Below are 13,401 nucleotides of genomic sequence, written 5' to 3'. Positions count from 1 at the left end.
GCCAGGCCCGAAGTTAGGCGTTCTAGAATCAACTCTTATTATTATTGTCGTCAAATTTGGATATGTCCTTCCCATGTCTACCATAACAGTTTAGGAAACCTTAACTGAAGGTTTGAAGGCTGTATCCCTGAGCCGTATGGCGCTCTTTGAAATCTCGGTAGAATGGCTTACCTCAGTGTGAAATGTTTACAGCAAGCAACTGGAGTATTGCTTGACATAACAGAATGAGAGGGTAGATGAGCTGGTACACCACACGGGGTACATCCATCAACGAGTGTCCAGACCGCTGATATCGGAAAGTTCATTATAAACGATCTTTCAAAGTTAATTACTCATATTCACTTCATGAATTTACTTTTGACAGAATTTGCCATATATATGTAAACTTATGTTTTCTCATCCAACTTCTCCAGGCAATCACGTTGGTGTATACCTCATATCACGAGAAACTGGTTGAATGAGATATGACATCACACTTCTCAGTACCTATTCAAAATACACTAATCGTGACAGCTCAAGTATGCTGTAAGACGAATTGTTTTAAATCAGTATGAACCTTAAGTTTGTAACGAAGACATTCATCTGAAAGAGACATGATGTTTCTGATACGTCTTTATTATCTTTCACTGACAGTTTCAGCAACAAGGTGAATGCATTTTCGTCATAAAATGAAACATATCACCCTACAATAAAGAGTCTCACATGTTATAATATACAATGTAAGTAACAGTGATGAGATCATGTTTGATGCTGAATCACAGATAAAGGTCTGACGAAAGTATGCCGTGAAGAATGAGGGCAGCACACACCATTACCTGGACAACAAATAGTGAATGTTTTTTTTCTGTTGTTTAACGCCGCACTCAGCAAAAAACAAGCTATATGGCAGCGGTCTGTAAATAATCGAGTGTGGACCAGACAATCCAGTGATTGACATCATGAGCATCGACCCACGCAATTGGGATTCGATGGCATGCATCAACCAAGACAGAAAGCCTGACCACCCGATCCAGTTAGTCGCCTCTTACGGCAAGCATAGTCACCTTATATGGCAAGCATGGGTTGCTGAAGACCTATTCTAACCCGGGTCTTTACGGGTCATGTACATGATGTGTGATGTGTTGCTATTTATTAGGTGATAAACAAATACTCCTCACCCTACTGCTACCCTACTAGGCTGAATGGTTTCATCTGAATATGTAGCGAGGTATTATTTACAATGTAGCGTTCTTGCCGGATTTAAGAAACAAAACATAAAATTAGGTCGTTATTCATGACAAACAAAGTGGGACATAACTTGGAAAATTAACTCATTAACTGCGAGCTTTTCATCATCTCATGAAACATTTCTATACACACCCAGCTGTGCTGGCATATGTTAACATTTTAGTGTTAACACGTCAGACAATTAGTATTCAATTACGAAAAACAAATCACAGAACATTAGCTCCCCAGTAAAACATTCACGTTTGGTGAACCACAGAATGAATTGTGTTTCCACTTTCTTCCAAACAACGTCTTTTTGTCCAATCCCAGGTGGTGTAAACCTCATTCATCACCGCCTCGTCAGCTCAGGTTTCAGAAAACAAAACCAAGAAAGAGGCAAAAGCGGATTCAGATTGTTTCATTACAAAGAAAACAACAATGCTACAGATGGTAATATTTCTTCGCCATACCAATTAATATACCCTGACACCTTCCGAATGTGCCAAATGCCTTTTAACAATTAATTAAAAACGTCAGTGTCTAAACAAAATTGAAGTAAAAATTCAAGAACTTCTAACACCGATAATATACTTGCAGTATACACGTTATGTTTCAGGAATGAGCTCGGGTGGTGTTCATAAATTAAGATGTAGTTTTAAGTGTCAGCTAAATCAGAAAATGCGCTATCCTGTGACCAGATGTCAGATCCGTCAATTGACTGTCTGGTGTGTTCACATACCGTTAGCCACATGCCTATTTGCAATGGACCGCCTCCATGATGTTGTAGTTAGAGCGTCTGTAGAGAGACGAGTGAAACTAAAATACATTAAAAGATGGTACTTGATGTTAACCTTGCTGGCATTCGGCAAAAAGGGGAAAATACAAGGACTGACTCGGACAAGGCTCGGAGTGAATATAACGTGTACGATTTGGCCATCCTTAGTCCTGCGCCATGAGTGACTATGAGTGAGTGAGTGAGTTGGGTTGAACGCCTATTTTAACAGTATTCCAGTTATATCGCGGCGTGTCAGCTTAATGTGGGAGGAAATCCCGAAGTGATACAGGTCTCAGACGTTTACCACTTCGGTGAAACCCACGAGCACGGGTATAGTGCTGACAAACCTAGAAACATAATCGGGGCCTACCGGGATTCGAACCCACAGGGACGCAACTTTGCACAGCGAATCGCGGCGCCTTAGACGACTGGGCCACCGTGCCCCCCCATCTATGTTAAGCTGCAACATGGTATCTCAGATATTGACGCTCGCATAAGCACAAGCAACAGACACGTGCTTGCATGTCGCTATATAAGTGAACTCATCATAACTGCGACGTTAAACCCCATTTCTCCTGACCTCACTTAATTTAATAATTTATCATTACTCTTAAAATTAAGTTAGGACTAGCTTTAAGGCTGGGAGTTTGGGATAAGCATGCACATTCACCATATGTTTCGTACTTTCATACCCGACTGTCATTTGACAATATCATGATTCCTGCTTATATACATGGCTTCTGGCAATTTGAAAATCACTGATTTTAAGTTGTCCATTCATATAATTTTCACAGCTTTTTTGCCGTTAATGACAAAAGGAATTTGTTTTGGCAAATAATCTAGACTGGCTGCACTCTTCCATTGACAGTTTATATACAATTAATATAACGCCATCTACTGGTCAGCCTAGGCGACCGATATGGATATATATATCAGGGTTACGGAGGAAAACTCGGAACTCCTTGCGCTAATAGTATTAAAATACAACTTACCTGTAATGTTACTTTTTTTTATTGAAAATTGATTTAATTGTTATCAAGTATCCATTTCATTCAAAAAACGAAAAACGTTTTGATAAAACATACTAGTCTTGTTCTTTGAAAGAATTCGAACAACCAGTAAAAATGCTGCTCATATATTAAATGTTACTTCAAACTCTTGATCACATGATAACCGTTTTGTGCAAAATGAACATGAAATAATTATTAATAATTTTATACAGGAAATAAATGCCGTCAGATGCTATTTAATCCTTCAATAAAAATGCCCGATGTGTTATGCATCAGAACACCGAATAACGAAGCCACTCGTGCCATACGTCTCGCTTCCCCTACTCGCTCGCTCTCATACTCAAGTGCTGCCTTGCATCAGCACCGACTCGCTGTTTCTCAAACTTCCCCCACGTTTTCTCCAGCAGCCCAACTGCGTCTGTGAGCGCCTCCTCCGGTACTGAGTCTGGGAGTATATAACTGATGCCAGCATCTCCCGGCGCCAGTTGGTGGGAAGCCACGTATACGTGACACTGGCCGCTCATGAATGAAATAGCGCACTCAGGCGTACAACTCGTAGTGGAAATGTGTGTATGGATATTGGAGGTGTTAGTGTTTCTGTGACTCCGGATTAATGGTTAGACATTGTCGAGGGTTTCTTTATCGTGTTTTGAAATATTACCTCGGAGAACTTTGCTCAATAACCTTTCTTTGTTCTTTGCTGAACTTCTATGGTTAAATGTTCCATGTTCGTATCAGGCAGCTGACAAAAGAGAGAGAGAGAGAGAGACGTTTTCAGTTTGGCCAAGTGTTGTTGCACTGCCATTCACAAAATCTGTGTTCAGATGGTCAACGAATGTGACATACATTGATGTTTATCATGGGTATTAAAAGCGAATTCCGTATTTGCAACTTTGGACTGAACCACAATGAACCTCAAAGATTTGTCACATCACAGGTACGTATTCAGTTATTCGTGAGTCGTATATACAGATTTGTTTGTTTGTTGTATAACGCCGCACTCCATTATTTCATCCAGCAACACGGGGGCGTCCAGTAAATACTCGATGCCGAACCAGACAATCCAGTGATCGATAATCGAGCAATACAGTCAGGTCTCACGACAAGCTTTCTCCATACTTTTGGGGACATATTTTATCCCGGAATCCCCATGGGATTATTTTAAAAGAAAACACGCTCGTAAAAAATTCATAATACATATACATTTGCCTAACCATCCCCCTGCTCAACCATCGAGTGCTCAACCATCCCGTGCTCAACCATCCAGTGCTATTTGATAAACAAATACCCATGATAAAGTCGGAAGCGTACAATCGACTCTGCTTTATGCAAATTTTTCTATTGGATACGGAAAGGGTTTTGTCGCTTTATTATTATTATTCTTATGATGATGATGAGTATTATCATTATCATTATTATTAAACGGGAAATGTGTAAATTGTACAAATGCAGTGTTTTCCATAGTTCGACCACAGCGACATTCCTATACTTGATCAAAGGGCGGATGTGGATTATGCTGGGACTACATTATCATATCGTCTTAATTTTATGGAGTTCGAATTTACGAGGTTTCAATGGCTATGGCCATCGAACACATTTTATACAGACTACATAGGGAAACTTGGCTAATCACGCAATCATCGTAGGAATTCTGGCATATATTTATTCCTACTTGTGTACAGGACCATGACCAATAGTTGGCTAAAAGGAATTTTCAACTAAACCACCATTTCGATATATCCACACTACGATCTCCCCGATGTACTGGGTGTAACAGTACTACATTCTATATTGTGGCTGATACAATAGATGTACAACGGTAGCGTATGATAATGTCTGTCAGTTTTAAGTACAATCGTAGGGTAAACCAATCTGAATATGTTTCCAGGATTCTCATATTCCAAGATTCCACAAAAGGTATTTAGATTTGTTTGTTGGGCTCTATATTTGACTTTTAGCTGACTGTTTGTTTTTGGAACTGTGCAGACGTTTTGAGAACACCAAACAGCTATCACTAAACAGAGTTATCACTGACACCTGTATTTGCCGTACGATAGAACAACTCTGTGTTAACATTCAGCATGTACTCTCCGACTCGTGCCCTTGTGTGTACTCCCCATTTACCATCAGTTCATGGTGGACTGCCGTCCTCCTGGTATCCGTTATTTAATGATTATAATCAGTGAGTAACTTGAAGCTAGTGTGTGGGACCATGTTAACGTTTTCTTACGGTCACAGTATGACGACACCACTGATTGTAATATGCATACGTCAGATATGCGGTGTGTCAGATTTATGGAAGTATATTTTGTTATGCCAGATCGTGTTATCTCTGCGCATGACTCGTGTATGTATTCTCTCACGTATAGATGAGGGTAGACCTACTGTACTCCCAACGTAATGATCAGTGCAACAAACACGGCAACTTAAAACCTAGCCACATGTGATTAGAGTCTGTAAATGCATACATTTATTAAAAGTGAACGATCATGGTTTTACGCCGCTTTCAGCAATATTCCAGCAATATTACGCCTGGAACACAATAAATGGATTCACACATTGTACCCATGTTGGGAATCGAACACTGCTTTCGGTGTGACGAGTGAACGCTTTAACCACTGCCCCCATCTCTTCAAAGAATTCTTCTGGCAGGTGTCATTTCTTTCGTAAACCTTATTAGGAATTGATGTACAGTTGAGTCTATCCTGTCCCAAAGTTGAAATTGTTTATTGAAGTTATAATGCTTGGATATATTTGATGACAACATGTACAGTACTTGGTATACATTTCACGTCTTTGTCACAAGTTGAAACATTATCCAAACAAAAAGGGAATTGGAAGGCGTGTGCTGACGAAACACTGTACAATGTGTTATGAGTGAGTGAGTGAGTGAGTGAGTAATGGGTGAGTTGGTTTTAACGCCACTTTTAACAGTATTCCAGTTATATCGCGGCGTGTCAGCTTAATGTAGGAGTAAAGCCCGAAGTGATGCAGGTCTCAGACGTTTACCACTTCGGTGAAACCCACGAGCACGGGTATGGTGCTGACATACCTAAAAACATAATCGGGGCGAACCGGGATTCGAACCCACAATCATAGGTTTCGGGCGTGCCCAAGGGACGCAACTCTGCACAGCGAGTCGCGGCGCCTTAGACGACTGGGCCACCCGTGCCCCAGATGTGTCATCGTTTGTCCATCTGCTGCAACAAACCTTGACGTAAAATATAGTGTACCGTCAATGCACATTCTGGATTGATATGATTGTATTCCGTCTGTTTCAGTGGGGTCATCCTCGCCTTTACCTGTCCTGGAGGATATTCTGGGCTCTGTTTCATACTTCCTGGCTGGTCAGTAGCATGGTGTATTTGACCAAAGTGACGTCATCACCGCTAGGTGGCGCTGTGTGGCTCATCTACCTCACCAACTGGACCTACCTCCTGCTGACCACCAGTGCTGTCCTGGACGCAGTCATCGTGGTGTTCGTCAGGATCAACAGACAGGACATTATAAAGGGTAAAGGGTTCCTTAGTTTTAATCATAGTTAGAAACTGTACAACTAGCAAAGGGGGAGGTCGGGTAGCCTAGTGGTTAAAGCGTTCGCTCGTCACGCCGACGACCCGGGTTCGATTCCCGACATGGGTACAATGTGTGAAGCCATTTCCGGTGTCCCCCGCCGTGATATTGCTGGAATATTGCTAAAAGCGGCGTAAAACCATACTCACTCACTACAACTAGCAAAACCTATCTCACTGGACAGATTCCGGGTGGACCTGCAAGGTGTTCGGTGCCAGGTGAGGTGAATGGGGTTTAACGTCGCGTCCAATGGGAGTGAGTGAGTGAGTGAGTGAGTATGGTTTTACGCCGCTTTTAGCAATATTCCAGCAATATCACGGCGGGGGACACCAGAAATGCGCTTCACATCCAATGGGAGTGAATGAGTGAGGAAAAGTGTTTGATTTAATGCCGCTTTAAACAGTTTCTAAGGAACACACAGAGGTCGTTTACGTCAATTAACAATGAAACCAACGAGAATGCTGAGAGACCAGTGAGGGTGCATCTTCCCTAGGCAAGGGCCTTAACTGACTGCAAAAGTTCATTTGCCAAACTAGCCTGGAATTCTGTAACGAGTCTATGCATAGTCCAATAAAAGTCGCGCTTGAACTAGTTCGTAAACAACATAGATTTCAACGTGCATTATTTCGATCCACTGCAGGATTTGCAAAGCACGTGTACCGTCAAATGGGCGTCGACAGATATTTTTCAAATCTTTTCATGTTTTTAATCAAGGCGCTCAAATAAGTTTATGCACTTTCCGAGGTAAGGCCCGTTTTATTACAATAAAGATCCTGATTAGCTATCAGATTGTCTTGACTGGGTGTCGCCATTTTGTTTGATGCAAATGCAAGTGATGTGAGAGGCGCAACCTGATTGGTCAATAGAAGGGAGATATAAGGAACATAACTCGGAACATCCACTGGTGGCGCTACGACCGAGCCACGAAATTCCAGCGTAGCTCGGCAAGGGTGGAAACTGGACTTTTGTAGTCAGTTAACTCCATGGGCTCGGGAAGATGATAAGAGTGAGGTTTAACGCCGCCTGCCTGTTTACTTGTTGGAGGAAAGTCAGAAGTGATGCGGGTCTCAAATTGAAACGTTTACCACTCTGGTGAAACCCATGAGCACGGGCATAATGCTGATAACTCTGGAAGCATAATCCGGTCGAACTTTGATTCGAACCCATTATCCTCCTGTTAGGGTTCTTGCTTGTCCAAGGGACGCAACTGTACACAGCGAATTGCGGCGACTTAGACGACTGGGCCACCCTTGCCCCTGACTAATACGTGATCATAATCTAGTCGAATAAGGGATTAAAACCCACGATCAGCACGATTAAGGAACGCACAGGTGCATAGGTTATTGCAACGCCTAAGAATCTCATGGCTACCCGTGCCCACTTTCGCAATAGAACAAGTCAACAGGTTAATATTATTATTCGTGTAATTTTAATAGAAAGCAAATTGCATGTATTAACGCATGTGATCTGTTTCAAAGGTGACAGGAGGGGGCTTATAGTGTTTCGTCATGTCCATGTTAGATTAACATATTGATAAATTGAAATATAATAAGACTGACACATTTCCATCTTCAGGTTTCACGTCACATCTACCTTGGTACCTGAAGCTATCCTGGCTCCTCAACAGTGTAGTCACTGAAGGGAGTTTACACATCAGCGCCCTCTACTGGATCTTCATTTTCAAGGGTATGTACGTTCCTGTTTTTGTTATAATTTTTTTCCATGCTCGGGAATCACTTATGTTGTCATTTACAGTTTCCACCCTTGCCGTGCTGAGCTGGAATTTCTGGGTCCGATCGCAGCGCCATGTCCCTTCCATGTCCCTCCTATTGACCAAACAGATCCCATCTTTTATATCAATTGCATATGCTTCAAACAAGATGGCGGCACCAAGTGAACACGATCTGATCAATAATCAAGATCTATATATATTGTATTAAAATGCAATGAAATCATTTGAGCACCTAGAATAAAACATGAAAATATTTGGAAAATATTTGTCGACGCCCACCTAGATAAAAACATGAAAATATTTGGAAAATATTTGTCGACGCCCGGTTGACGGTACAAATGCTTTTAATTACAAATAATGCGGTCGATGGAAATCTGCACGTTGAATTTCATGTTGTTCACAAACCGGACGTTTAGTCCAGCCAAGATGTAACTCCGGAATTCCAGCCTAGTTCGGCAAGGCTGGAAACTGGACTTTTACAGTCACTTAACTCCCTTGCCTCGAGAAGATGATAATGTTGTATCCGTGTACAACCAGTTAGGATTGATTTTATCTGGACTGGTTGGTCTCTCGCATTAACAATTTATATTTAATGCACTTGATTGATCAAATTCCAAAGCCAATGTTTCTACTTGGTGTTTATATTGCTGAGTGCGGCGTAAAACAGCAAACCATGTATTTTACTTGGCATATTTGTAATATTTATTCCGAACGCCTTTCAGATCAACGTCTGACGCTACTGCGATTCATCCTCCACGGTATGAACTCCATCTACGTCTTGTCCAACCTCCTCATCACCGCCATGCCGGTTCGTGTGTATCACGTGATCTACCCAATTATCTATGGCGTCATCTACACAGTTTTCAGTGTCGTTTATCACATATTTGATGGGACCAATGAAAAGGGAGAACCGTATATCTACAAGACTCTTGATTGGTCCAAATTGAAGCGGACTCTACCTCTTGTGTTTCTGAGTACCTTCGTGGCTCTACCGTGTTTGTATTTGGTCGTTTATTTTACCCACATACTGAGAATATACGTACGTTCAAAATGTCTGAAAAATAACGAGGATACCAGAATTCTTGATTCATCGACAGAAAGAAGTGACAGTGAAAGTGCACGTGTTTGAACAAGTATTTCACAGACGAAAACACTCAGGAGGGATATATTAATTCGTCGTTTTGAATTTGTGATGATATATAAAGGTCACCATTAAAAAATAACAGACTAATAATTATGCATTTGTGTTGGCATTGGCATTGCCATGCATCAGTGATATTAATCCACACAGATATGTTTAGATCATTCATTCATTCATTGTCATTTGTAATACTGTGGTACATACACGCATTCTTAATGGTACATACACTGATTTTCCTCTGCAAATCGAGCGCCTCCGTGGTCTAATGGTAGAGCGTCCGCCCGGAGACCGGAAGGTCCGGGGTTCGATCCCCAGCCGCGTCAAACCAAAAGACGTTAAAAGATGGTACTTGTTGTTACCCTGTCTGGCGCACGGCATTAAGGGGCTAAAACAAGGACTGGTCGGCTTGGAGTCAGTATACTGTGTCTGAGTGGGGTATTCATGTTAAACTGCGGCATGGTATCTCATTGTGCTAGCACTATAAATCGGTATCAGTCCGGACCGGACTAGTACAAGCAGCCACACACATATACACATACAAGTGCATGCACGTCGCTATATAAGTGCAATAATCTTGGACGCGACGTTAACCCCAATTTCACCTCACCTCACTCTTTCTTTCTTTTTTCTGTTACATGAAGTGGCACTGCAATATTTTGTTGCAGGGTCCGCCAAGGTCAGAAATGGCTCTGAATTACGTGTTAACATTAAACAAAAACTGCAGTATATATATTTTGCGTTTAAAGCGGGACTGGGATAGATTGAGAGTGTTTGATTTTAGAAACAGTTCAGCAATATCACGTCGGGGGGCAGCAGGAACATTCCTCGCTGTACCCAAATGCGGAATAGAACCCAGACCTTTAGCATGAAGATCGATCGCTTCATCAACGGAGCTACCCCACCGTCATTTAGTGTGGGAGAAGCACGCTATCTACATATATATGCTGTATGATATTTACCATGAAGAAATAGACTGGGGGATATTATGCAGAGTATATGCTCAAGCAGGTAGCTAACGCACTCGCGTGTCTCGACGCAGGTTCGAATCCCTACATTTGTTTTAGTTTTTAAGGCAACAGTAAGTGCCAACCGCAATGAGAATGCTGCGGTAGTCTTTAAAGAGACTAATCACTCACAGTTCCATTATTGCCATTCGTTCTGTTACAATGACATATTGAGTGATGTACAAGATTGCCATTGTGCCAGTGTTTCAACGCGTAAAGAAACACTCAATCTTTATAATAGTAGTCTAACGTAACACGATACTCCGACATGTGCTGGGCAATCAGCACAACTACATTGAAGAATGAGCCTAAGTTCCTTTCTTTAACAAAAGAGTATTCAGTACCATTGGACCTATGTATGGAACGTGCGTAAATACTGGCAAGGAATTAGTTTGATGATTTAGATGACTCCAGTAGCCTTCCACAGATATGTGATTGACGGAAACTGGGAGATAAACATTCTGTGTTTTGAAATTTGAGGTAGTGAAACTGCAGATATGATACCTCTTATTTTAATTTGGAACATAGTGTTTTAGCTCAGATACCTGGTTTTAATGCTATTTTGATAAAACAGAATCAAACATACGTCAGTTAGAAGATTGGGTACATTCTCAAAGAGATGTAAACTAGATGAAATATTAACAGGCTGTATGGTTGTCGGGTGATTGTATGGGGTTGTTAGCGGTAGGTATACGACGTGTTCGTCGAGACGTTTCATTCGTTTTTAAAAGGACGTCAGAATAGGAACCTAATTGCTGACCACAGTGTTATAGATGGGGTACTGCTGATATGTGAGTGAAACATCCAATAGAAACAAAGAGATCAGAAAGACGAATGTTAATCCAACATGAGGAAATCTTTCAAGTCGGCCCTCAGTGATGTATCTAATTTACACCAGCCCCGGGCGGTTGTAACCTATAGGAGGTTAGTATATCAAATTGTGAATATTGAATTATGTCCACACACACACACACACACACACACACACACACACACACACACACACACACGCACACGCACACGCACACGCACACACACACACACACACACAGCAGGGTATCAGGGTATGGGTACTCGGGTATGGGAGTAAGTGAATCGACCCGTGAAGATCCGGGGTAGATTAGGTCTTCAGCAACCCACGCTTGTCCCCCGTGAGGATCCGGGGTAGAATAGGTTTTCAGCAACTATGCTTGTCGTAAGAGGCGACTAACGGGATCGGGTGGTCAGTCTCGCTGACTTGGTTTATGCATGTCATCGATACCAATTACATCCCCATGATGGATCGATGCTCATGATATTAATCACTGGATTGTCTGGTCCAGACTCGACTATTTACAGACCGCCGTCATATAGCTGGAATATTGCTGAGTGCGGCGTCAAACAACAAACAAACCAACCAGTAAGTGAATCACCACAAATACCTGTTTTCTAAGCAACGTCCAGATTATCAGCAACGGTTACCGTCTACTTGTCCTTAATCGTCAATATAACAAACATCAATGTGACGAAATAGTAAAAGCCATCGCCATGACTGCAAAACCCCACTGCCTTACGGTTTAACAACATGGTTAACCATAGCCATCTTTGTGACCTGGGAAATACAAGCCACAAGAGACCTATAAAAAAGTGACACTCGGCGTGACTATGTGAACAATATAACTTTACATTGGGCCCAGGAGACCTCGATACAACGGTAATTGGAACCTTGTGAAACTGCAAAACGTATCCTGAAGAAACGTTGCAGATATATATCCATTTACAATTTGATGTGATGAGTATATGCATCATGCTTATCACATACATCACCTGGGGGCACGGGCGGCCAGTAGTCTAAGGCGCCGCGATTCGCTGTGCAGAGTTGCGTCCCTTGGGCACGCCAGAAACCTATGATGTTTCTAGGTTAGTCAGCACCATACCCGTGCTCGTGGGTTTCACCAAAGTGGTAAACGTCTGAGACCTACATCATTTCGGGCTTTCCTCCCACATTAAGCTGACACGCCGCGATATAACTGAAATAAAGTTAAAAGTGGCGTTAAATTCAACTCACTCACTCAATCATATACATCACCTGGGAACACGATATGAAGTATGCACCTCTGTTACATGACCAGATCAAAGATAACTCTACAATAACGAAGATTAATTACATTCATGCTTGTTTTGTAGATATTTCAAGATCAAAAACATAAGTCTCTCAGGAATATTGTCATCGCTTTTAGATTATCTACCAAAGGAACCAAGTTTTCCGAACTTTTGGATCTAGATTGAAAAACTTATCACATATAAACCTCAGTATTGTGAGCGCAATGTGCGCGCTCCATCGACTCATATTTTAATCAAAAGTAATTTAGATTGCGATTTAAGTGAATAAAACATGTTTACCTTTGTAAGTTAGCTATCCAATCATATTGGTGTCGAGTAATTGAATGATTTGGTTCAACGCTGCTTTGAAAATTAGTTTTGTTATATCAAAATGTGTCCGCTTACAGGGAGGTGGAACCCGGAAAGTTTCGGGGAAATCCACAATCATGGGTATGGTGCTGACACCCTATAGAAATATAAGCAGGCCGAGGTTAAATCTTTTGGCACGCCCAAAGGAAGCAACGTTGCACAACGCATTGCGGCGACTGGGCTATTCGTGACCATCATATTGGTGAGTCAGTGTGTGGCTGGTCTGATTTTACGCCGCTTTTGACAATATTCCAGCAATATCACAATGGGGGAAACCAGAAACAGGCTTCACATAGTGTAGCCTTGTGGAGAAGCTAACCCGGACCTTCGGCGTGACGAGCGATAGCATTAAATTGAAGGTACATCCACCCCACCCCAATATTGATGAACCGGCTCACGACCAGATTAGCTGGTGATCGACCACATATTGTCCCCGCAACATAATTGGAAAACAGAACATGGTGTAAATTAAACGACATGTCAAATAATGCCAAGGCCAGTATGTTTAC

The 13,401-nt window shown here is 41.9% G+C and overlaps 1 protein-coding gene across 1 annotated transcript; it reads left to right on the top strand.

The window, feature by feature from the left end:
* The first annotated feature begins 3,397 nt into the window (after nt 1–3,397).
* On the top strand, nt 3,398–9,649 carry LOC124127277 (protein rolling stone-like). Its single transcript, XM_046490709.2, has 4 exons — nt 3,398–3,928; nt 6,273–6,504; nt 8,140–8,250; nt 9,019–9,649. Exons 1-4 carry the CDS (start codon nt 3,842–3,844, stop codon nt 9,423–9,425), a joined length of 837 nt encoding a protein of 278 aa, XP_046346665.2. The 5' UTR covers nt 3,398–3,841; the 3' UTR covers nt 9,426–9,649.
* Nucleotides 9,650–13,401: the final 3,752 nt, after the last annotated feature.

This window comes from Haliotis rufescens, unplaced genomic scaffold, assembly GCF_023055435.1.
Source record: "Haliotis rufescens isolate VD_foot unplaced genomic scaffold, xgHalRufe1.0.p SCAF_16, whole genome shotgun sequence".
Classification (NCBI taxonomy): Eukaryota; Metazoa; Mollusca; class Gastropoda; order Lepetellida; family Haliotidae; genus Haliotis; species Haliotis rufescens.
Note: the sequence above shows the minus strand (reverse complement) of the source record. Positions and strands in the feature narration are given on the sequence as shown.